The sequence below is a fragment of the Elephas maximus genome, chromosome 19 (assembly GCF_024166365.1).
Source record: "Elephas maximus indicus isolate mEleMax1 chromosome 19, mEleMax1 primary haplotype, whole genome shotgun sequence".
Classification (NCBI taxonomy): Eukaryota; Metazoa; Chordata; class Mammalia; order Proboscidea; family Elephantidae; genus Elephas; species Elephas maximus.
The window spans coordinates 42961291-42988220 of NC_064837.1; the positions used below are offsets into that span (position 1 = coordinate 42961291).

At 38.0% G+C, this 26930-nt stretch overlaps 1 protein-coding gene across 8 annotated transcripts; it reads right to left on the minus strand.

The window, feature by feature from the left end:
• Nucleotides 1-770: 770 nt before the first annotated feature.
• On the minus strand, nt 771-26145 carry LUC7L3 (LUC7 like 3 pre-mRNA splicing factor). Of its 8 annotated transcripts, none has more exons than XM_049859846.1 (13): nt 25886-25904; nt 16204-16270; nt 15048-15239; nt 14322-14385; nt 12393-12432; nt 11891-12035; nt 11478-11552; nt 10452-10556; nt 9600-9761; nt 8971-9254; nt 8098-8258; nt 4417-4557; nt 771-4311 (listed from the first exon to the last, which is right to left on the minus strand). In XM_049859846.1, exons 6-13 carry the CDS (start codon nt 12011-12013, stop codon nt 4121-4123), a joined length of 1242 nt encoding a protein of 413 aa, XP_049715803.1. In that variant the 5' UTR covers nt 12014-12035; nt 12393-12432; nt 14322-14385; nt 15048-15239; nt 16204-16270; nt 25886-25904; the 3' UTR covers nt 771-4120. The 8 variants fall into 8 exon arrangements, 7 of the variants coding, with proteins under 7 accessions (XP_049715803.1, XP_049715802.1, XP_049715801.1 ...); XM_049859845.1 differs by having other exon boundaries at nt 14322-14410; XM_049859844.1 differs by having other exon boundaries at nt 14322-14413.
• Nucleotides 26146-26930: the final 785 nt, after the last annotated feature.

The window sequence follows — 26930 nt, forward strand, 5'->3', positions numbered from 1 at the left end:
GTTTTAAAACATATTCACATCTCATCTACAATGCATTAAGTTTTAAAAACAGAATGGACGCAAGTGCAAAAAACTTCAACCACAAATTTTTCAGTTTTTATATCTTTAGAAGCTTTAATCAGAAGGTGGCTGAACTCAACTCCTATGAGGTCAAAGCGTTTTCAGAACTTGGAAATAATGTTGGTTATCCTCTGTGACATTAACTATATTTAAGAAACCAGACAGACCACCTGCAGGTAAGTAATGCTCGAAGAGATGAGGTACATACGTATCTAAGCTAGGCCATATGGCTAGGTCATTATAACCTCAAGATCAAGAAGGCTTTAAACCTCAAATTGAAAAATAAACGTATTGGGATCTGTTTGAAGAAAAAACACGTCTTAACCTGTAGGATCCATCTCTACATTACAGAGAAGATGCCTTGAGCAGCAGATTGGTTTGCCTGGTCCCCTTGAGAGGCACAACGGAAATTATGCTACCAGATCACTATTATAGTTTGATGACAGGCAATTAAAATTTCATTCAATTTATTTGATATTAAGGAAGTATTATTTTAAGGAGTTCTTATCTTTTAGAGATACATGTTAAAATATTTATAGATTAAATGATTTTTCTGAGACTTGCTTCAAAATAATAGAGGCAGGGGATACACACATGCACACACATACATGAAGACTGGCCACAAGTCTTAGTGGTGATGAGTTCAGAGAGGTTAATTATACTGTTCTACTTGTTTATGTTTTAAATTTTCCAAAGTAAGAAAATTATTTAAAAAAAAAAAAAAATCAACTGATTACTCTGATTTCATGGTTTATCTGATTAATTACAACTGGCTCCCCTTAAAGGCATTCCAAAGGGAAAATGTGCACCAACTGACAACTTTTTAGTCTGCAAGGTTGGTAGAAACATGTATTTCTTATATTAAATTAGCACCTGGCCTCTATATTGGCTTCTCTTGACTTTGGTTAGTAAGAGTCAGTTCCTCTTAAGCCAGTTAAATTTTGGGTATATACAGAAAAATGCAAAAAACAAAAAACCCAACTTCTAGATCTCCACAAATGGGAGGTACCAGATCTTAGGCACAGATATCCTAAGAGGCCAGGTCTTCCCCTCAAATTCTATGTAACTTCAATAGTCATCAACAGATCTAAGTGTTCACAAAGAAGACTGCAATAATTCATTTACTGTCCTTCATTGAAGTTAGCTGCTAATTCGAGAGGAGGCAGAACAGAATAAACTTATCATTTTAATGTTAATAATTTCATACCTTAATAATGTCTTACATTTGTTTTTCTTAATACTTAGTAGTACAATATGGTAAATTATCATTTTAATTCCTTAACTCTTACCACTACAATTTTGTCAAACTACACAAAGCAGTGATTGGGAGCAAGGTGACTGTGTGTTTGTTAGGTTTTGTTTCCCATTTTCTCTTAATCCTCATGGGAAGCATCTCTTATAAATTCAGAGAAAACCTACTCACTACAGCTGCATCTCCAGGGTCAGCTAGGTAAGCCGGGGTGCTCTGTTCCCACAGCATTTTCTCACACATGGCCCCTGAAGTGGCGGCTCCGTTATTTTCCAGAGCTTGGCGGAGGATATCTTAGTAAATTCTGTAACGGTTCATTATGCCTATTAGAATGAATACAGTCACACAACAGTGAAGCACTGGACCTTGGGGCATAGGCCTGGATTCCATGTCCTGGCTTTCCATTAACGTGACGCCATATGACCCTGGGTAAGTCACTTAATCCACTTAACCCTAGGAACTGCAATGATATATGCAGCTGGTAATAATATTTTTATACAGTTGAAGAAGTTGGCTATAGATAGAAACATGCTGCCAATTTTCCTGTATGTGACATAAAATCATCAGCTGAAATCAGGTTTGTTTTAACATCCTTACTGTATATACTACACACCCCATACATAGAAATAAACACATTTCTAAACTGACAAGAGCAGATTAAAAGAAACCTTGATACAGGATTTAAAACAATGGCCCAAACCAGTTAAAAGTTCTTGAATGTTCTTCTACATCATTATTTCATAGTTAGAGAATGGTAAGTGTTTGTCAGGATATTTTGAATTTTATACCACTAAAGAAACCTCTCGGGGATGTAAAAATATATTCTAGGTTCACTATACATCTTCACTATTAAAAGCAAAATTCAAATTTATTCATAACCACCCAAAATTGAAGCACCATTATTTAAAACATTAACTGGAAATTCTGTAAAAATTAGTCTTAAACAGAACAAATCAGATAAAATTGTACACCAACACCTCTAGTAATAGTGTACCTATTATATTTAAAACAAGGGACTAGTTCAGAGTCAATAATTTTATTAGAAAAAGATTAATACTAAATCTTTTCAATGACAGAGACAATCAAGTCTGTAACAGAAAGTCAGATACTTTATTTTCACTTCTAAATCCAAAAGCTAGGTATAGCAGAGTTGTAAAAATGAAATCCTGCTTAGTCTGATTCACACCAAATACTAACGTTTAATCCGGTTTTCAAAGTCCAAGAATGAAAACTTTCAGTTAAACACTGAGCAAGCCACGTTTGGATAATATTTCTTAAAAAGTCTTAAAGAAAAAAAAACAATATGATACAGGACCTAAGTTTTCAGTGGCATATATGCTACGAACACATGTTCTGAAATCTGGTAGGTCACATCAGTCCTGAATTAATTTTTAATTAAAAAAAAAAAAAAAAAAAAGACTAACTGAGCTTTATACTTTTTCTATGCCACTATAGCTTTCTTTCACCTCATTTTAATGTCGATCTTCACTTTATGCCGTTTTCAGTATTCTTCCAAAATTCTTCCAACAGCAGTCCTACAATGCAAAATTTGGGGAAAGATGGTAATTAGACAACATGTAAAAAGCAAATTTGTATGACTAATTATTGGCCCAGTCACTAACTGCTAATTATAATTAACACGTGTGTGGCATGTCTGTATTCTTGTTAATAATCAAGGCATCAGTGTGGTCCTTAAAGCCATGTGCCTGTGTATGCCTGCCCATGTGTATACGGCTCACAGATATAACACTATGCTTTCTTAGAAAAGGGATGCCGTTGACTAAATAACTAATTGGTACTCCCTTTCATTAGGAATATTTGTTCCCACGCCACTAGCCCAAAGACTGAACAGTTTATAGGTTTTAAGAACACTTACAAAACCTGACTTTTAATAATAGTTCTTTAAAAACCCAAATTCACTCTATACGGTTCATCGGTTCTTCGTGTTTCAGAGTGCAGGTGTCTGTCCTTGCTAGTCACCATCACTTTAAAGGTATCAGCCAGTGACTATTCCTACACATCTATGGCTGACTGCAAATTCTCCTACACAGTAGGAAATATTAAACACATACCTCTTAAAGACTTGAGAATTGCATTGAATGTAACAAGGCGAGTAATATCAAGTGTTTATTGTATTTAAAATTCGTTAAAGATATCTAATTCTGGGCACCACTGCATCCCTACATACAGTTGAAAAAAAATTCCATTCTGTTAACATTTGATTTAAAGTTTTCACACAATACACAAAAAAAACCCCTCTGCGCTTCTTGTAAAGAACAAAAAAGATACACAACAGTTAAGCGTAAAGATCACAGGCAATATAGCATTCAAACATGGATGTGGGTAGAGAAAGGAGTACCTGGCATGAGTACCTGCTTAGTTTGACTGAATCCTTGATTTTTAATTTGGCTTTTCATGGGCCGCTCACAACACCAACGCTGTGTGAGGTATGGTAGTCAGCTGCAATAATTCATAAACCCTACACTTCCATCAATCCAATGCTACTGGCTCTCGAGTTACAGAACAAACTGCATTAGAATGCAAGGCAATAAAGCAAAAAACTAGAAACATCCTTGACAAAGAAATACTAGCAGTTTAATTAAAACAAAGTAGTCCAACATGTGCCTCAGAAATATTTAAGTTTTTAAAGTATATGTCTCTGCCAATGTACCAACACAAGATGGACTTAATACCAAAAAGAAAAACAAAAACAAAAAAAAACAGTTCAACCTTTTTATTAAAAAAAAAAAAAAAAGAAATGACAGCAAAATCCCTAAAAAAAGGATAATTAACTTTTCAATGGCGACTATATTACAAATGTGGGCAATAATTTCCAAAGAGGCACACTAATGGGGGCACGAGTCTGCTACAAAATAGCTGAGACAAAACAATGTACCTCAAAATGTTTTGCAGGACTACACTGTCTTTTCCTTCAGAAGATGCTTTTGTTTGTCTTCTTACTCGGCTTAGTTCCATCTTCATCTGTGCATACTTACGCTGCACTGTCAAACAGTAACAAAAAGCCCTAATCAAAGTGAGAAACAATACACTTACCTCTGTCTGATCTGAGGTCTTATCAGATCAGTTTTAATTGGACTGAGTGTCACCTTCAGATTTAATGTCTTCACTGGTCCCATTGACCTCATTCTTAGTATCACTTTCCTTCGATTCTGTGTTTGTGTCTTCACTCTGTTTTTCTCGACTACTGGACTTCGCACTACTTTTTTTATCATCAGATCCCCTCTTTTCTGCCACAAAAGAAGAAAATGACCATGGATTTTAAAGCAAAATACAATAAATACGTGACACTTTGAAAAGCAAAACAATTGGGTTAAGAAACAACCATTTCCCATACACTGCAAATAACACTTCAGTGAATCTATTAAAGGGATAAAGTTTGTAATTCATGGAGGTGGGAGAGGACAAGGAGGGGAATTTAAGGAATCAAAATGTAAAACAGTGGGCAAATTCAAACTGGTGAGAAAATATTAATTGTAGGCAACTACAAATCACTGCAGAATTTAACATTTTAGTGAATTTCATTTTGGGTAAATAACATGAAAAGACAAGGGGAAAGGCAGGAAACAGTACACAAAATATGAGGTAAATGATTAAGTTAGAAGGGTACAAACAGTAACCCCCAAAGTGAAAAAAGCTGAATATTTAGTTGGCATGTTTACCCAAATACATCTTTTTAAATACAACAGGATTATTTATTTATATGTATTTAAATACTCAAAAGGAAAAAGCTTTAATTAAGAAAACAGACCTAAATCCCAATTCAAGCAACTCAACTTTTATGCTCTGCTAAGAAAAGTAGTATGTCATCTTCAAGTTGTTTTTCTAAAAGGACAAATTAAAATTCAACTCAGCTGCAAATAAAAAGATGAAAAAAGTAAAATTCAACTTTTTTTCTCTGTAAGGGTAAAATCTCTGGCTAGAGGAAAAAGTGGTACACAAAGCAAGAATATTCTAGCTTTTTCAATTCCAAGTATTGCTCTAACAAATGATTTGTACTGAAAAAGCTAAAACAAGGTACAAACTTCTAGAAAAATTATTTTTCCCCTTAAAACTAAGAATAGCTGGTTTGCAGAGTAGTTCATAAGACAAAGATGTTTTAAAAGAAGGAGAACCCTCTATGCAGATTCTGGACAAAGTTATTAAGATACAACACCAAATAACTGGGAGAGGAATGGAAACGAAAACAAAACATGGCTTAGGAGGGGCACCCACTCAAAGACTATAAGAACTGAAGGTCTTATGTGAAGGGCAGATCCAGTCCTTAACACCTGCAAAAAGCACAAGGCAATGTTCAGGTAGCTAACTACAGGGCTTGCTTCATGTCTGTCCCACTTGTGGGACCTGCGCCAGTAGCGTGTGCTCTAACTAACCTTGTGGGAAAGTCCTCCCTTTCTGCCTTATGGGCGTCTTCGGTACACAGGTGGCTTCAATGTGGAAGAGTCGTCTTGTTGTCCCGTAGAGGACTAGTAGTCAGTCCAATAATCTTATCTTCTGCCCTATGTAAATATGGTAGATCTTAATAGTCCTAAGGACATCCACAATGTGTCGTGGATTTTAGGGCTATGGACAAAAAATGGAAACTCTCTTGACAAAGAGAGCACTCTACAGTGGCTTGTGGTAAGAAAGGGTTTGATGTGAGAAACCACTTTTCATTTATGGATTAGATATACTGTTTCCATCATAGCACCTGGAGTAGAAGATTTGCTTACTCATTTGCCATTATCAAATACCTGCTACTGCTCATATCTGGCCCCAAACATCCAGACCTTCGATCACTTATATACTTAGAACTACCTGAATGGCTACGTGGCATTTTCAAAGCCCAATAAATTGCATCACTTCTAAGAGAGATTTCAAAGCTTAAATCTATAATGGCATACACAATCTTTCAAGATGAGCTTGACAGAGTTTTGTGTGTCAAAGTCTTCTCTCCTTCCTCCAAATTTCACCAGAAAATCCCTGTTCATTCACGTGTACTGTTTAAACACAACTCTGCTTATCTTGCATAAACAAAAATTTTATTCAGTTCTGTGATGCCATCATTATAATCAACAGGATTACAGGTAAATACTTTTGCTCTGTCCCAAAATTACACAAATGTGCTGGTTTTTAGTCAGGCCAGTGCCATTTACTCCTCAACTTTGGTTTCAGATCACTACAAAGGCTATCAAGCCTTTTTCCATAAGAACCAACTCAACTATTTTAGTGACAGAGTGATGATACAGAAAATAGCAACTGAAGTAACCACCAGGGTTATGGGATTAAAAAATTTCTCAAAGCAGAAGTCATTAATTTGATTTCCCGACATTCGTATCCGGCTCTTGAGAGCTGCTGACCCTTCACCTCAAAGATACAGAAAATCCTGCAAAAAAGATTAGGTGAAACTTCCTTAAAACTAATGTAAAATCAGCTCTCTTTATAGCAATTCCTGAACTTACTTGGCAAATATTAAAGCTTGTGACAGTAAGTTTTTGAAAAATCATCCTAGTTTCCATTTGCTCCATGTTGTAAAAAGGCCAATATATGTTTAAAAAATATATATTTTTCAAAGAGAAGGTACATTTATTTAGGGAAAAATCAAAGCAGAAAACCAAAAAATATGTCTACTGTTTATGCTGTAGTTCTCCAACTCAGTCTAGGAAAAATCTGAGGCACTAAGATAGTTCTACAAAAAAAGATACGGAACACCATATAAAAGACAAGTTTAATAAACTCGAACAACGGCACTTTTATTATGTTGGTGATCACACATGGACACAGACAGGTAGGACGGGATGGAACAAGCAGAGCCAAGAAAATTAGAAATAGGCCCTTTATTTCATTCCTAAAAACCAAGCAATGCAGAACAGCCCAGTCTATATAAAAAGACAGATGCTAAACGAATCTGATGAAAATGCTGAAAGGAGACCCTAATGATTAAAAGAATTACAGTATTTTTCAAAAAAGGCTAAGGAAAGTTAAAAGGTGAGGGCACCCTTGCAAAAACATGCTAAGGAAAAACTGAAAAAGCGCACTAACAGCGCTAACAGCACAGTAAACCAACTACTAGGATGCCAGAGAACCCAAAGGAAAACGAGGGGGATGAGCCTGTTGATTCAACAGGAAACATGGCTGAGACACATGGAAGGTATTCGACTTCTAGCAACTTAGAAGTTAATTACTGAATTAAATGCATGCTATACTTGAGGATCAATGTAACAACGTACATTTACTTTGTAAGACATATTATGGAACACAGCTACTGATTAAAAAAAAAAAAATGTATCCAGTAGCCAAGGTAATAATATTCTACAACCTAATAACCCTGGGGGGCAGGGGGAAGCTCACTGCCATCGAGTCAATTCCAACTCATAGCAACCCTAGGGGACAGAGTACAACTGTCCCCTATGGTTTTCAAGGTGAAGCTGGTGGATTTGAACTGCTAACCTTTTGGTTAGTAGCCAAGCTCTTTCACCACTGTGCCACCATGGATCCAATAACCCTGAAAGTAATGCAATACTTGAAAGAATCTATTTGATAAACCTTCAGGTTACCAACTGAAGGATGTGGTTTTAAAGTAGTCTAAGAAAATAGCAAATCAACTGTCATTCTCACAAATAAGAGCAGGAGAGGGGGGAAGAATGCTTGTCTCCTGCTAAATGATGGAAGAGGAGTGTTGCTTGAAGGGGTCTAAAAGGAAACAGAACTTTGCCCATGACAGAAAAAACTGAATGAGGAGACAAGAGTATGAAAACACAGTCTCTCAATGAATTATCACGTAAACTAACCTTTCTCCTTGGATTTCCTATCTTGTTCTCTGTCCCGACTTTTGCTTCTGTGCTTATATGACTTTCGATCCCGGCTTTTTGATCTTCTTCGATCTCGACTACGAGATCTATGTTTTCTTTCTGATCTATCATGGCTTCTGCTTCTTCGTCGATCTCTACTTCTTAATAATTTAAAACAAAAGAAAAACAACTTCAGCTCGTATTACAATGAAAAAAAGCCTTGAAGAATTATATAATGTTTACAAAATAAGATTAAGCAAAACTTAAGAGGCAAATGAATAGAATCTACTTGTACAACATATTTATATTTTCAATTCTTAAGAATTTAAGACTTTCAATAACTAAGAATTAGATTTTCAAGAACTGAAAATTGAAATTCCTTAAATTCAATTTATCTAAAATTGTGCTAATATAGTTATCATCGTGCTTTTAAGACTCTTCTTTCACCACAACCTTAATTAAGCATTAAAGTTAAATTTGCGTTTTCATACTTTAAAATAATTAGTTACACATTTTCGATCTTATATTATGCTTGATATTGTTACACCAAAAGTAGGTTACCTTACTCAAAATAATTTATAATTTAAAAGTCATCTTAGAACCAGTGAGAAGAGTAACACTTGAGCTTTCAACTGCCTGGTATACTGCCTTCCCTAACAAAGCTGTGTCAAACCTCCTTAGACTGGTGAAAGAGCAAAGAAGCTGCTCTGAAGACAGACTTCATTCACTGCCTCACTCATCATATCCTCATAATCCATGCTAATATATTTACCTCCATGTAAGAGTTTCAATCCCGAGGAATAACACTAATAATTACGACTACCGTGTGCTGTGCACTCGCTACGTGCCAGGCACTGTTAAATTTTCACACACCTGCTTCGCCTTCTTTCTCGACTTCGTGATCTCTTGTGGTCCCGCGATCTGCTGCATCTTCGGTCAGAAGTTCTGCTTGAGTGCCGACTTCGGGAACGACTTCTCTTTCTTCTTTCTCTGTCACGAGCCCTTTCTTTTTCTCTTTCTTCCTCTTCTCTTCGTCTTTTCCTTTCTCTTTCTTCCCTTTCTCTCTCCCGCTCTTTCTCTCTCTCTTCTCGTTCTTGCTTCTCCTTTTTTAAACGCTCATCACGATCAGGATCTTCGGTTCTTTTTCTTAACTTTTCCTAAGGAAATCAAGTTGGATTTTTATACAACTATAATCTCAAAGATACTGTCAAACAAAGGTCATCTATAAGTGAGGCAATCTGTACCAACTTATGTAATTTTCCGCCATGAAAGGAGGATGTAGAAATTCCAACACCAAGTATGTATACAAACTCATCATTACTTGTCTAAATCTTCTCAGCAACATTCTTTTTCCCCAATTGCTGGCACTTGAGACTGAAGAAAATGAAGTACTGTGCCAGGAATTATCGTTGCTTCAAATAATTACATCAGCAAAGTATCAATGAGAGGTTTCCATCCCCATGTGACAAATTTTTAGCTGTAGTGTGTTAGAGGAAACTTACTTTTAATTCTTCTACAGTAGCTTTAATTTTGGCATAGCCCATGTGTTGTTTTCCCATCAAATGATCATCTACCCGGGACTGTGCATCTCCTACTATCAAAAAGGCTCCACACACTTCACAAACTTCCATTTGTTTTTCTTGGGCAGCAAAACTTTCAATTGTCTGAAACAATAAGTTGGTTATTATAAGAATATCTGAGAAAAAGAGAACAAATCCCCAAGAAGGACTTAATATTTAGGACAGGCTTCTTTCAGAAAGCTATCTATTTCGGCCTGAATTCATTTCTTGCTTACGACCAACAGGCTAAAAGTGTGGCCTCCATATCATTTTAAAAAATCAATACATAGCTGAACTTATTAAGCATAATCTTAACATATGCTATTCAATATCTGGGGACCAATGACCAATCTTATTCTACCATCAATATCCAAAATGCATATATTATATTATCTGATTAAAACAGTTAAGGTAGAAGATATTTTCAGAGTGTACCAACTTTGAACTAAAGTAAATATGTGCTAAGTAATTTATTGTAGGGGGGGAAAAAAGGCTCAATGAATACCTATGATTTAAGGGAGGGGCTGGCAAACCAGCAGCCAGAGGCCTGTTTTTGTAAAGAAAGTTTTCCTGAAATACAGCCACACCTTTTTCTTTAGGTATTGTCCATGGCTGCCATGATACAACAGTAGAACTTAGTAGCTGCCAGGGACCTTGTGGCCTTCAAACCTAAAATATTTACTGACTCTTGATTAAGGGCATTAGGAAATTGTTTCCAAAGGTTCTTGCATTGTAACAGGCTCCAAGTAACTCTCAGTGAATAGGCTGTGAAATTTAAATGAGACTGGTACTCACCGAGGTTGTGGATCTAAGTAATTCTCTCTCTTCTTTTAACTGTTCAACTAATTTCATCATTCCCTGGGCTTCTTCTACCTTTCCCTCAGATCCTAGTTCTTCAATCTAGGGAGAAAAAAAGAGCAGTCAAAACTCCTTTCTAACCAAATTATCCCAGGTATTTTATTTCCCAACCTTCACCAGCATGTAATGGTTGTTCTGAGATTTTGTTTGGTAGGTTTTGTTTTCTGAAGCACCTCTGGGTTTAATTACCCTTTTCATGTTACACAGCTTTACTAAAGTAAAACTGACATGCAATATGCTGCGTATTTTTTATGTGCAGTCTGGTAAGTTTTGACATATGCCTAAACCCATGACATCACCATCATCTAGACAACAAACACATCCATCACCCTAAAAAGTTTCCTCATACCCCTGTGTAGTACTGCCCCCAACCCCAGGCAACCATTGACTTGCTTTCTGTCACTACAGTTTGCATTTTCTATAAATGGAATACTACAGTTTGTATTCCTTCATTCAGTACTGTGGTATTGCATGTGTATACCACAATTTGTTTATTCATTCATGGTTGACAGACATTTGGGTTGCTTCCAGTTTGGTCGTCTCCCCACCCCCCCCCCCGCCCCCATAAATAAAGTAGCTACGAACACTGATACACAATTATTTATATAGATGTATGTTTTCATTTTTCTCTAGTAAATACCTAGGACTGGAATGGCCGGTGGTAATTTTTAACTTTTAAAGAGACAGACAAACTTCTTTCCAAAGTGGTTACACCATTTTACATTCCCACCAGTTGTGACAATAGTTCCAGTTGACCCACATCCTCACCAATACTTGGTATGGACACTCTTTAATTATTGCCGTTCTACTAGGTGTAGAATTGGTATCTCACTGTGGTTTTAATTTTTATTTCTCTAATGAATAGCAATGTTGAGCATCTTTTCAAATTTATTTGCCATCCTTGTATTCTTTGGTTAAGTGTCTCTTCAAGCAGTTTCTAACATTAATGCATATAACTCTCACCTGCTGCAGGAGTACATCAATTTTGTCTGTTAGAACCTGGATTTTTTCTTCATTTTTCCCTGTTGGGCCAGCTGCCTATTGAAGACAACGAAATGTGTTATCAACAAGTAAAAACAAAGATAAATATTCGAAATCTCACATATCCTATTTGTATCTAATAATTAAAATGTTTACTCATAAGTTTAATAACTCATTTTTCTTTAACTGCTGTTAATTATTTCATTAGCTACTAATATTTAAGAGTAAAATCTTACGATTACTAAAGAAGACTGAAAAAAATGCATTTTAAAAATTCTAGAACACAAAGTAATGAATAAAGAAGACAAATCTCAAAATATATGGGATGTCTCTGGGTCTTTAGAGAACAAGAACACTTCACAAAAGCCTATATAGTCATTTCATTTCATACTTACCCCAGAGGACTGCTGGTTTTGAGACAGTGCCAAACGAGCATGGCCTCGTCTAATTCTACGTTCTACTTCTGCAAGTAAGCTCTGTAAGTATCGCAGAAAATCTCTCTCATAGCCAACTTTCATAAAACGAGAACTCTTCTCATACCTGATAAAAATGAGAATAAATAAACATTATAACTCATATATTCTATCTTAACTAGTCTCAATTTTCAGCTGAAGAGTAAACCAGTTATATATAAAGTGTACTTCTGGCTGGCCTTCATCCTAGTATGGCATTATGTTTGGTTAAGAACACAGATTTTATAATCAGACAGATCTAAGGGCTTGAATATCAGCTCTACTACTATACTGGATCTGTGACCCTAAACCACGGACAAGACTTAGCTATAAAACTGGGGCCCTAGCCAGTGGATAGGATCTCTAGCATTCATTTCATAATTGTTATTTTTTCAATCTTTATCCCTTTTTAACCAAATGACAAAATAAAAAAGCAACAACTTACTGTTTTCGTAAATTTTCATCATGAATTTTTTCACATGGACCTGGAAGAGAAAGGATCAGAAATATGAATATATACAGTATTTATGGTATTAACAGCTTTTCTCTTGCCAAAAAAAAAAAATACATTTTTTTCTTTTTAAAAATGAAAAAAGATCCATTTTACCACTGAGTAGTCTGTAGACACCTAAATTATTACTAAATAGTGAAGCAATGCGCCCAGGCAAGCACGTGAAAATCGGTCTCCTCAGTCTTCAAGATCATTATAATGAAGAGCAACTATACAGTAAGTTGTTGATGTTAGGTGCTGTTGAGTTGGTTTCAACTCACAGTGACCCTATGTATAACAGAACAAAAAACTGCCCAGTCCTGCGTCATCCTCACAATCGTTGTTATGGTAAAAGAAAAAGAGGAAGAAAAGAGAAAACTGTTCCTTAATGCCATCAAAGAACACTGTGATGTGGGTAGATCACTGGTTTGAGCTACTGCTGACATTTTATTAATTAATTTATTTCAAGCTCCTGCATATGAAATCAAATACTACGAGATTAAAAGTGATAATTTCAACTCTTTTGGCTGTTTGTTCTGGAATTTACCTCTGTATTTCTAAATTCTAGGTTTATTTTGCTTTTTCTTACAATCTTAGACAGCAGAATTTTAGCTTAAATCAATATTCAGTGTTTATATTTTGACTAAGCAAGTTACTTTTCACTGACCAGTGAAACAAAAAGTACACTATGACAATTCTAATACACTTCATACTTTTCTTGGAATATTTCCCTTATTTTTTTCATTTTCTATGTAACTACTTGCAAATTCTTCTGAACCACCACAACTCAGCTATAAAAATTAATACTAATTTGTCTTTAGACTCAAAATATTTCAGATAATCATTTTGCATGAAGTTTCTGTCCTCCTTTAAATTTGGGCTACTTATTTTCTAAGCTTGCAATACAGTCATCATCCTGAGAAATGCCTTTTCTGCTCCGTACTGGATGCAGTTTGCTGGAGCTCGTTTTTCTCCTTCTTGGTTTATGCCTGTGGTTTGGTGGAGTTTCCTGAGAAAAGGCCCATGTTGAAACCTTGCATGTCTGAAAATGTCTTTTTCAACCTCACACACTGATGTCTGGCTACATATATAACCTAGGTAAAAATCTCTGTATTTTCACCCAGAACCCTGAGGGTATTTCTCCAATGTCTCCAAGCTTCCACTGTTGCTACTGACAAGTCCGAAGCCATTCTGATTTATAATCCTATGATCTACCCCCTACCTTTATCCATGGTAACCTGAAATTTCACAATTGTGTGCCTTTGTATTGCTCTTTTTTCACTCACTGTACTGAGCATTTGAAAGATCCACTCTATTTAGAGACTGGTGCCTTTCAGTCTACAAAGTATTTTTTTTACGGCATTTCTTTGATAATTTTCCTCCCTTCTGTCATCTCCACCTGGAACTCAATCAGGTATTAGAGATCCTGGACCAAGCCTCTCATTTTTTAATTTTAATCTTTTCTGTCCTATCATCAACTTTCTGCAAATTTCCTTGATTTTATTTTCACATCTTTCCACTGATTTTATTTCAGATTTCTCTAGTTCTAATTTCTAAGAGTTCTTTTTTAGTTTCTTAAAAGTTCCCTTATCTCTCTCAGGATATTAAATTTAGTTAAGACTTAAAATTTTTTTCTTCTGCTTTCCACATTATGTCTAATTTCACTAAATTCTTTTTTTCTGTTGGTTTTGGTTATCTTTCATGTTGAAGGTTTTCTTGAAATGGCTGGCTGGCATTCCTTGGCTGTCAATTGATTTTTAAAAGACACATCTAAGATCTGACAGGAAGTTGGTATACACAGGCAGTGTTTGTCAGCTGATGGGCTTTACCACAGGAAAACGAGGCAGTAAGGCTTTCTTTTAGGAGATTCCCAAGGGTCAGTACCTGTGGATCATTCTCTGGAACTGTTTGTTCACTTTCTCTAGAGAAGAATCCTCATTTCTTCTGCCTGGGGAAAAACATCTGGCTGTAGCCTTCTAGGAACAGGGCAGAGGAAGGGGACAGGAGAACCCCACTATTAAGAATACAGACTCATTTTATCTCTTTTACAGCCTCATTTCCTACACACTACTGCCCTGTGCGGAATCCCAGTATCTAGACTCTTCTCATGTGCCCCTGATGTATTAAGACAAGCACTGTGCATAATTAACTTATCTCTTATGCATTCAGAATGGTACTAGTTAGATACCACCCTTGGGAGAACTGAGAAAATACTCAAATTATAGTTTGTATTCTGTAGTTCAGATGAACTAGCCTCTCTAGTCCAATTCCTCAAAAAATAACCGCCTGTTCTCCAGTAAAGTATATGGTGTTTGAGAGGTAGGATCACTAGATGCACACGTCCTGGGAGTCTGACCAACTAGACTAGTGGCTCTCCAAGGTACATTTGGCAACATCTGGAAAATTTTTGGTCATCACAACTGGGGGGTGCTACTGGCATCTAGTGCGCAGAGGCCAGGGATGCTACTAAACATCCTATAATGCACAGGACAGCTCCCCACAACAAAGAATTATCCAGCCCTGTATGTCAACAGTGTCAAGTAAAACCCTAAACTAGACAAATATCTCTTTTTTTTCAGCCCCATAACTCAACCCTGCCTTCTATGGTACCTGGTGCCTCCAAATTCTGAGCCTGTCCAGGGTTCTGCTGATCAAACACTCGCTTCTGTTTAGTATCCCCTTCTGCAGGATTTTAGAGCACAGGTTTCTCTGCTCTGTTGAGTTTGCTGTTACTCCTCCATCCATTTGTCATCTTCCAAAAATTTGTTGACATCTTAATGTTATCTCCTCTTCCATTTATACCTTTTTTGTTTTTTAAATTTTCATTTTAGTGGGGTTTTGGGAGGGAGTGGAAATAAACATGTATGTTTAATTAAGTCACCATGTTTAATCAGACTGATATTTATTAATACATTCAAAAATCTAAGCCAAGTAGCAAATTATCAGCAAACCTTAGGGGAAAATATATATATACATATTTTCAGAATTACAAAGAACCAGTTAAAAAACAAATCACAACCACTCTAACTAGGATCACAATAGAGTATCCCAGGCAGAGCAGGTGAAAAATGTAGAACAAAAATCAAATACATAAAAAAGACCAGGCTTACTGGTCTGAAAGAGACTGGAGGAATCTCTGAGACTGTGGCCCTAAGACACCCTTTTACTGTGGAACTGAAGCCATACCTAGAAACTACCTTTCAGCCAAACAATAGATAGGTTTACAAAATAAACAATAACACCTGAAAGGCAACAGCTCCTTAGAACAGTTCAATATGTGAGACCATAAGAGCATAATCTGCCCAAAAGCAAAGATAAGAAGGTAGGAAGGGGTAGGAAAACCAGACTAAAGGTAACGGGGAACCCCGGGCAGAAATGGGGAGAGTGCTGACACACTGAGGGGACTGTGACCAATGTCTTGGCACATTCTGTGTACAAACTGTTGAACGGGAAACTATTTTGCTCTGTAAACCTTCACCTAAAGCACAATAAAATATTAAAATATACATATGTAAACCAAATCAAACCAAACTCATTGCCGTCGAGTCGATTTCACTCACAGGAATACTACAGGAACCCACAGGGCAAGGAACAGCTGGTGGATTCAAGTATTCAAACTGCTAACCTTTTGGTTAGCAGCCAAGCTTTTAACCACTACACCACCAGGGCACACATATATACACACACACGCACACGCGCGCACACACAGAGGGGGAAAACCTACAAGTCATAAGTTTGATGAAAATCACACAGAAAATTCACTTACCAAGATCAGAGCGTGTATTTGTGAACAATTCCGCAGGACAAAAACCACAGAGATAATATTTACAAACCTAGTGAAGAAAAACAAAGGGACTTAGATTTTTTAAGTGTTCAGTTTTAAAACTATATTAGAAACGGATGCCAAATAATTATTTACTCATTTCTTTGATGTCTGCATCTTTCAGTCTAGTAAGTATAAGAATAATTTCATTTGTTAAACAAACAAAAAAACCCAAACCTATTGCCACTGAGTAAATTCCAACACATAGCGACCCTATAGAACAGAGCAGAACTGCCCCTGTAGGGTTTCCAAGGAGTAGCTGGTGAATTTGAACTGCTGACCTTTTAGTTAGCAGCCAAGCACTTAACCACTATGCCACAAGGGCTCCTAAATCACAAACACTCATTTGAAGCAATGGGGCTCAGTATTTTCATTTAAAAGTTCTTTCTTATAAAAGGCCACAAGAATTAAGTTAATAAACAACACATTTCGTTTATGTCAATACTACCTGGTTACACCCTTATATCTTAGTATCTCTGTACTATTATTAACTTTTCCTTTTGAAGTTCTTCTAATACTTTAAAATTTTAAAGATTATTCTTTGCAACTTAAACAGTTCTTACAAATAAATTTGTTTATTAAAAAAGACTGCACTTGAATGGGTTTTTTTCAAATTCTGTCTAAATTTTCAATTTTCATATGAAATGTTTTTTCTAGTTATTAAAGTCTAATTTATTAAACTTTGCATTCGCTTTAAATGTATTGCAATAAAATACCAATGCTAATATTCAATTTTGAAAAAAATCTGAGGCTGTCTTACTTGGAGGAGAAAGGATGGACAAATAGTAGACTATTTTCACTGTGTACACCTATACTTTCAGACTATTAACGTCGGTTCCGTGGATCCCACTATTATTTAACAGATTGTCAAAAATTAAAGCCGTATCTCGCGTTAAATGCCATGCTGGAAATATGGCACTTTCAACAACACCAGAAGAATAACGGGACAATTTGGCAGCAACCATGAAAATATAAAAGGTTCATTCTTTTAACCATGTCATTATCTTTCTAGAATTTACCCTACAAATCGATCAGAGATACACATACTAAGATGTTCACTGCAGTTTGGTTGGCAATGGCAAAATATTAGACAATCCATACATCCACCAGGAAACAGTTAAATTATGGTCAGTTCTTATGTACTAACAAGGAAAGATTCCCACAATGTGTGTGTGTGTCTTTGTGTATATAAAAACCAAACCTATTGCCAATGAGTGGATTCCGACTCACAGCAACCCTATGGGACAGAGTAAAACTGCCTTCACAGGGTTTCCAAGGAGTGCCTGGTGGATTCCAGCTGCCGACCTTTTGGTTAGCACCCATAGCTCGTAACCACTATGCCACCAGCGTTTCCTATATATGAAAAAGTTGTTTAAAAATATATAAATGTGTATACGTCTATAAATTATTAGGAGATGAGAAAACACGTATCAATTATTAAAAACTGTTTTGGGGGAGGATTTGGTGATGAGAGGAGGAAAGGACTTTCACTTTTTACCCTCTATGTTAAATTTGCATCTTTTACAGCAAGAATATTTACTTCCATATAAAAAACATTTTAATGGTTCTAAACTCATAGGGGAAACTAGTAAAATCAAGTTCCTAACATGTTAATGGAATCAATCTTTATATGAGACAGCATTTAACACAAGAAAGACTTAGATACATGCAGGGGTAATGTAAGCATAAAGTGCTCAATAGGGAAATGCTAAGACTTACACTTTAACAAAAACTGTCCTTTTTTAAAGCATTCATTTCTTCCAAAACACACACACACACACACAAAAAAAAACCAAACCCGCTGCCATGGAGTCAATTCCGACTCATAGCAACTCTATACGTTAAGAGTAGAACCGCCCTATACGATTTCCAACAAGTGCCTGGTGGATTCAAACTGCCAACCTTTTGGTCAGCAGCCGCAGCTCTTAACCACTATGCTACCAGGGTTTCCTCTTCCAACATACAAAAACCAAACCAAACCCAGAGCCCTCGAGTCGATTCCGACTCCAACACAGGCACTCTCAATTCTGACCTCTTCCTCTCACAAAAACAAACTAAGATTATTTTATTTTTATCTTTCTATACCTACCTGAATTCAACAGTAAGCAATATAATTCTCCTTTGGGCTAATCAAACATCATCAATACTCTCTGCATTATTTTTGTTGAAATACATTCCCAAAATCAGTTGAATGTCTGTCTATCCAGCTGTTTCTTGCCCTGACATTCAGGTCAACTAACTTATGTGACTCAACAAAGCCTTCAAATCATTAAGTCACATGTAAGTGTCTTTATAGACTTGCACAAACATAGAACCTTAGCTAAAATCCTATATGCTGTAAGAACGCCATCAACAGCTTCTTTTGGTATTACTAGTTATTAACAACCTTGGACAGGTTCGAGATGGCTCTACTAAATATAAAATTCCATTTCATACACAAGTTTTAAAGACAATGTATCTATTCAATACATATGGTAGTGGAAATACTGAGATTTTTCATTCATCATGTTCGCAACAATCTGATATTTCATGACAGGGACTTTAACAAAACATTATAAATAGCCAGCCCAATTACCGTACATTTTGGAATGGTTACAAACAAAGTATTATTATAATCCTTCAATAGTCATATACATTTGTTAATTTAAAATCCAGGAATACCTGAAAATTTTACTGATGAAAACAAAGAACAACTTTAGTAGTTTATAGTAACTTTCCCCATTAATAGTTTAATTCTCATTATGATAAGCCAGTATCGAATGTTTTATTTTTACCTAAAAGAACTAAATTTGATTTTTTAAAAAGATGAACTCAAAAGACGCCATGTATTTCTTAATAAAAGAATTTATAAACAAAAAAGATTGAGCTCCTAATGACATATTGCTTTAATGTTTCATCTATACCATGATTACACTTTCTAACATGATTACGCTTTCTATAGTAATTCATTCCCATGCATTTAATTTGTTTACATATACATCTTTTCATTCATGCTCGTGCTCTCCTCTATTTACCGCCTACACGAACTTTTGGTACAATTTCAATTATCTACAGCAGCTAGATATCTAACCTCTCTCCTCCTTAAAAAGCCTTCAACTGTTTCCCAATGTAAAGAAATTCAAACTTTCAATAAGGCTTATTTACAAATACCATTCAAAACCAGGGTCCTGTCCATCTATCTACACTGCCCCCAAACAAAAAACAAACAAGGACTCCAACTCTAACACTCTTTATAATTTCTCCAGGCAAGTAACACTTGTCTTCTCCCCTCCCTCATTCCAATTCCCACTATGTCTTTAGGTTCCAGTATGCAAGGGTCAAGGAGCCCTCGTGGTGCAGTGGATAAGCGAGCTCTGCTGATAACCCAAAAGGTTGCTGGTTTGAATCCACCAGCCACTCCACAGGAGAAAGATGTGGCAGTCTGCTTCTGTAAAGATTTGTTGTTGTCGTCAGGTGCCGAGTTATTTCTGACTCACAGTGACCCCAGGTACTACAGAACAAAACACTGCCCCAGTCCTGTGCCATCCTCACAATCGTTGCTATGTTTTAGCCCATTGTTGCAGCCACTGTGTCTTCCTCTCTCTCACCAACCCTCTATTTTACCAAGCATAATGTCCTTTTCCAGGGACTGGTCCCTCCTGAAAACATGTCCAAAGTATGTGAGACAAACTTTTACCATCCTTGCTTCTAATGAGCATTCTGGCTGTACTTCTTCCAAGACAGATGTTTGCTCTTCTGGCAGTCTGTGGTATTATTCAATATTCTTCACCAACACCACAATTCAAAGGCATCAATTCTTCTTCGGTCTTCATTATTCACTGTCCAGCTTTATCACACATATGAGGCAACTGAAAACACCATGGCTTGGGTCAGGCACACCTTAGTCCTTAAAGTGACATCTTTGCTTTTTAACACTTCAAAGAGGTCTTTTACAGCAGATTTGCCCAATGTAACGTATCGTTTGATTTCTTGACCGCTGCTTTTGTGGGCCTTGATTATGCATCCAAGAAAAATTAAATCCTTTACAACTTCAATATCTTCTCCATTTATCATGACGTTGCTTACTGGTCCAGTTGTGAGATTCCCATTTTATGTTGCAGTGTAATCCATACTGAAGGCTGTGGTCTTTGATTTCATCAGTAAGTGCTTCAAGACCTCTTCACTTTCAGCCAGCAAGGTTGTATCATTTGCTTATGCTGGGTTCTTCTTCATGTAGTCTAGCTTCTCGGATTATTTGCTCCGCATACAGACTGAATTCAGTATGGTGAAAGGATACAATCCTGACACACACCTTTCTTGACTTTAAAGCACACAGTATCCTCTTGTTCTGTTCCATCGACTGCCTCTTGGTCTAAGTACAGGTTCCTCCTAAGCACAATTAAGTGTTCCAGAATTCCCATTCTTCACAATGTTATCTATAATTTGTTATGATTCACACAGGCGAATGCCTCTGCATAGTCAATAAAACACAGGTAAACATCTTTCTGTAGTCTCTGCTTTCAGCCATGATACATCTGACATCAGTAATGATATCCTGTTTCATGTCCTCTTCTGAATCTGGCCTGAATTTCTGGCAGTTCCCTGCTGATGTACTGCTGTGTAATCAGTTTTGAATGCAAAATTTTACTCATGTGTGTTATTAATGATACCGTTCAATAATTTCCCCATTCTGCTGGATCTCCTTTCTTTGGAATGGGTACAAATATGGATCTCTTCCAGTCGACTGGCCACATAGCTGTCTTCATTTGTTGAAACATCTCAGTTGGTGTTCAGTCAATTCCTGAAGGCTTGTTTTTCACCAATGCCTTCAGTGCAGTTTGGACCACTTCCTTCAGTACCATCAGTTCTTGGTCATACGCTACCTCCTGAAATGGCTGGATGCCTACCAATTCTTTCTGGTACAGTGACTCGGTGTATTCCTTTCATCTTCTTGATGCTTCCTGCATCATTTAATATTTTCCGTTGAATCCTTCAATACTGCAACTCGAGGCTTGAATTTTTTCTTTAGTTCTTTCAGCTTGATAAATGCCGAGCATGTTCTTCCCTTTTGGTTTTCTATCTCCAGGTCTTTGCAAACTTCATTAGAATACTTTACTGTCTTCTTGTGCCACCCTTTAAAATCTTCTGTTCAGCTCTTTTACCTGATCGTTTCTTCCTTCTGCTTTAGCTACTTTATGTTCAAGAGCAACTTTCAGTCTCTTCTGACACCCATTTTGGTCTTTTCTTTCTTTCTCGTCTCTTTAATGACCTTGCTTTCTTCATGTACGATGTCCTTGATGCCATTCCACAACTGATCTGGTCATTAGTGTTCAATGCGTCAAATCTATCCTTGAGATAGTCTCTAAATTCCAGTGGAATATACTCATGGTCATACTTTGGCTGTTGCAGACTTGTTCTAATTTTCTACTACCTCAAGTTGAGCAACCGATGGTCTGTTCCACAGTCGGCCCCTGGCCTTGTTCTGACTGATGATATTGAGCTTTTCCATTGTCTCTTTCCACAGATGCAGTCAATTTGATTCTTGTGTATTCCACCTGGCAAGGTCCACGTATATAGTCATTGTTTATGTTGAAAAAACGTATTTGTAATGAAGAAGTCGCTGGTCTTTCAAAATTCTATTATGTGCTCTCCAGAGTCATTTCTATCACCGAGGCCGTATTTTCCAACTACCAATCCTGCAGAAGTTGGTAAAAATCTTCAATTTCTTCATCTTTGGCCTTAGTGGTTGGTGCGTAAATTTTAAGAATAATCGTATCAATGGGTCTTCCTTGTAGACATATGGATATTATCCTATCAATGATAGCACTGCACTTCGGGGTAGACCTTGTAATGTTTTTAATCAACTTGACAATTAACGGGTTTGGGGTTTTTTGCTGATGCAGGAGTCATTTACTTTGTCTGAGAGTGACCTGAGTCACTCACTTTCTCTGAGTATCCCAGCCTGGGTTAGGTGTCCCTCTCGTGTATGCTTTCTGTACCCTGTATTTTCCCCCATCATGGCACGTATCACATTGCGTTAGGAATGCACATTTACTCCTTCATATCCACCACCAGACCAATGGCTCCCTAAGGCCAAATGCTGTATCTAAACTATTCTGTTGCATATACCATAAGAATAATACATTTTTGTTAAATAAATGTATACAGGAATTTTCCCCAACTCACTGGGAGGAAATGATGGGGAAATTAACACATTTCATAAAACAAATAACACACTATTAATTTAAAAAGTCAACGCTATTAGCTTAAGCTACCTTCTTCCCTTGTGAGGAAATCAAGTCTGATGAAACGTAACATTTTTAAAACAATCTTAACTGTTCTAGTAGCATTAAACAAACAAACAGAAAACCAAACCCACTGCCATAGAGTTGATTCTGACTCACAGTGACCCTCTAGGATAGAGGACTGCCCCACAGAGTTTCCAAGGTTGTACGTCTTTATGGAAGCAGACTGCCATATCTTTCCCTCACTGAGAGGCTGGTGGGTTTGAACCACCAACCTTTCTGCTGGCAGCTGAGTGCTTTAACCACTGGGCCACCAGGGCTCCTTCCTAGTAGTGTAGTTTCTAGTATCTTCTCTGGCAAAACAGTGAAATCTTCCTATATGGACCCCCGTGAAAAGTACTTACACTAGGTAGTTACAGTCACATGCTCTCCTGGTTACTGCTGTCGTTGGGGGTTACCAATGCAGCGCAGACATAACGAGCTCAGTGCAAAAATATCACTAATCTGAAGCAAATCCAAAATACAAACACAGGTGAGGTGGATGGCAAGGAATTCTCGGGACAATATTAAAGCTGAAGCTGAGAACTACTCTCTCAGACCCAGAGGTAGCGCTCCACAAAGAAACGGGAAGGACCAGTAAAGCGCCAGTCCCAGTAAACAAAGCATCTGCAGATCCAACCTTGTCAGTGGTTACACACACACTACCACAAATAAAGGCTGATAATGTGCGTTACAGATTCGTCCTTCACTTAAAGCCAAGATTCTCCAAGTACCACTTGTTCACATATCACTGACCCATGAAAACGGAGGCAAAAACAGTATCAGAAGCTACCACCAACTTAATACCAATTAAAAATTTAATTGTGCACATCTCCAAAATTAAAAAATCCAAGACTAAGCAGGGCAGGTTAGGTAGCAATGGTTCACAAACTTTAGAAGGCACAAAAGGAGCCTACTGAAAAACACAGATTTCTGGGTCCTCCGCCCCAGACTAGCAGAATCAGAACCTGTGGGAGTGAGGTTCAGACATCTGTATTTAAAACAAATTCCATGGGTGATTCAGATACGATCTAGGGACTACTTTGAACACTATGGAAGCTTCCATTTCAGTTGTTACATATCTAAAAATGCCACAGCAACTGGAGTTTTAATATACTGTTGGATTTTTTTTTTTTTTTTTTTGGTGTTTGTTTATCCCAATTCCACCAGCTGCTCTGCAAGAGAAAAGACCTGATGATCTACTCTCATAAAGATTACAGCCTTTGGGGCAGTTGTACTAAGTCATACAGGGTGTCTATGAATCAGAATCGACTGGAATGCACACAATTCCAAAGGAAAACAAAAGGACTCCGCCCAGCTGGGATGGTTTTTTCTATCTACTGGGAAAAGTGCACGTGTGGCAAATAAAAATTTCCAGATAAATGAGAAATGCAAAATTATTCTGAAACATGAGGCCTATGTAATGCGGTGATGGTGAAACCCTTAGATCCTGTGCTGGGTTACATTCCTCCAGGATTACAATAACAGCCAACAGCACGAGAATATGCAAATAACCCGGAAGTGATGTCATGAGCTTGCCGAGCTTTATTAAACCCTACGGTAATCTGATTTATTTAGAAGAGGCCATGTGCTTTGTTCCTTGTTAATACCACCAACCTTTTCCCTGCAGACATGAATCTGAAATAAACCAGTAACTGATTTTTTCACATCTAGAACTAATGCAATGTCATTAAAGGCATAAAATATTCTGACAAGCTCTAAAAACTGAAATCAGTGAGAAGCACTAAAACTTTTAGAACGGGAAGCAGATTTCTTATAATTTTAGCTGACAAAAAACCCAAGTTCCTATTCTAACTACACCCAAGCCTTACCATTTCTAATATTAAAAACTGCTACTTCTGTGGCAATACTACCACAAAAACAGTTTCCTCACAACACATGCTGTCCAAGGGCAAAGAGTTCTGGGCAGCACAATCAAAAGCATTTTCCTCTTTCTATTCAAAATATACAAATGCCCTATTCGTACACTAGGTGAACTGTAAAACCCACGCACCCCCCCCCCCCAGCCACCTTTGCAAAGCCTAGATTACTGAGTGGGGAGGGGGAGAGAACTTTTTAAAAAGTTACTTCATGGTGACAAAGAGATGCCTAGAAAGGAAAGAGGGTTAGGATAAGCATCAAAGTTACTCTTAGTTCCTATCCTGACAGGTGGGGGGAAAACCCAAAAGTAAAAAAAAGCTTCACATTTCTTGAGGTCAAAGACAGACATGTGAATGAATGTGACAAATGCCCCGCACAATTTTATTATAACACTTTCAAACTATTTTGGAATCAGGTACTAAAGGACGGATCTAGTACCAACTTGTTTTCCCACACTGCGAAAGAGATATTTTACTCTGACCAAAGGCCTAACTGAAATAGAGTAAGCAACTACTTTTTTTTTAATGTTATTTGCTTAACTGTTACCTTTTATATTTTGATTAGCGATGCTTTAAAATTACCAGGTTGGTTGATGATAACCGCAAGCAAAGTAAAAACAAAACTCCACATCTATCTTTCAGGAAAGAAACAAACGTTACACTGCATGTTTGAAACCAGACCAACACTTAAACAGGTAACAGTATTTGCAGAAAGCCGGTTTCAGACTCGTGGAAAGTGAACAGGACGCGGAAAGTAAGATTAGGTTTAGTTTCGCCACGTACTTGCCAAGAGACTTTGGGAGAGCCTCTCAAGTCTCTCTTACCTATAAGCCAGGGGTTATGATATTTACCCAAACTCATATGGTTAAAAGGGGTCAAATGAGTTTTATGTAAAAGAAAAAGCCTAGACCATCATCTATATAAGAGGCTTAATGTATCGGAGCAGACTGCTCTCTACATTTCTATCACCACGGCAAACGCTATTAAGAGTTATTACTATTTTAAATGTTTATTACCCCATATAAGCGTCGAAGCTGAACCATTTCTGAACTAAGATACTGCCACGATTTGTACCACCAATTCTGGTCAGAAATTTCTGTCTAAATATGACGCTGAACCCAAATAACCCTTTTCCCTATTTCACAATAAGGTGAAAACTCTGGAACCTCTAGTTCTAATAAAATACTTATATTCTCCTTTTCCCGCGTTTCACAGCCTCCATCAAGGTGCTTTTTCAATTCGGCCAAAGAATCGCTTTGACTTCCTCGGTACTAAAGCGACAACAAATCACCCCCATCCCCAGATCCGAGCCGACACCTCCCTCCCGGGCCATCCTCCCTGTTCCCTCGGGCCAGCGGGTCAAACACACTGGACCGCGGCGGCGGCCACGGCCCCAAATCACGCCGCGGACCGGGCCCCAGCCCGCGCCTGCTCCCCTCCCCCACGGCTCCCGGGCACAGGCCCAAGGCCCGCGGGACTTACGCTCTCGTGGTCCCACCGCACGTTGCTGCGCTTCTCGTCCGGGGCCAGGTTTCGGTCCCGGCCCATTAACTCATCCAACAGCTGCGCGGCCGAAATCATGGTGCTTTTTCCGGGCGGCTGCTCCCACCAGCCCTGGCACCCGAAAAAGAAAACACCGGCGACACTGCCGCCAGGCTCCCCGACCCGGTCTCAGGCCCAAAAGCCTCCTCCACAGAGGAGCCGATAAGACAAAATGGCCGCCGCGCGGGCGCCTTCCCAGCATGCCGCGCGAGCGCGCGCGCCCGCGGGGACGCGCCCAATCCCGGGCGGCGGGGATGGGCCCAGCTTCAGTCAGCTTGGGGGCGGGACCCGCCAGGGCTGGGCCTGGACTCCGCCCCGCCGGGGAGGGGCCCGTGTTCAGTAGAACCGCCCAGACCTTTGCCTCCGCGAGCCTGAGCACCCTGGAGGCTTGGCTGCTTGATCACCTACCCAAGGGCTGGGTCTTCCCCGGGCTTGTTCACAGTGAGAAATAGGAACCTACGTCGTGAAGCTTCAACATCTCTCTGAAATGGAGAAAAAGGCAGTATCTCCCTTTGTTTACCTGTGTTTCATTGACTATGCAAAGACTTTCGGCTGTGTGAATCATAACAAATTATGGATAACATTGCAAAGAATGGGAATTCCAGAACACTTAATTATGCTCATGTAGAACCTGTACACAGACCAAGAGGCGGTTGTTCAAACAGAACAAGAGGATATTTCATTGTTTAAAATCAGGAAAGGTGTGCATCAGGATTGTAACCTTTCACTGTATTTAGTCTATCTGTATGCTGAGCGAATAATCTGAGAAACTGGACTACATGAAGAAGGACGCAGCATCAGGATTGGAGGAAGACTCATTAACAACCTGCGATATGCAAATGACACAACCTTGCTTGCTGAAAGTATAGAGGACTTGAAGCACTTTCTGATGAAATCAAAGATCACAGCCTTCAGTCTGGATAACACCTCAACATAAGGAAAACAAAAATCCTCACAACTGGACCTATAAGCAGCATCATGATAA

Coding starts and splice junctions, on each gene's coding strand:
- LUC7L3 (XM_049859840.1), bottom strand. CDS start 25,984: ATGATTTCGGCCGCGCAGCTGTTGGATGAGTTAATGGGCCGGGACCGA. Junction 11,553..11,890: donor AAAACCAGCAGTCCTCTGGG/GTAAGTATGAAA, acceptor TGTCTTCAATAG/GCAGCTGGCCCAACAGGGAA. Junction 4,558..8,097: donor TAGGAAATCCAAGGAGAAAG/GTTAGTTTACGT, acceptor CTTTTGTGGCAG/AAAAGAGGGGATCTGATGAT.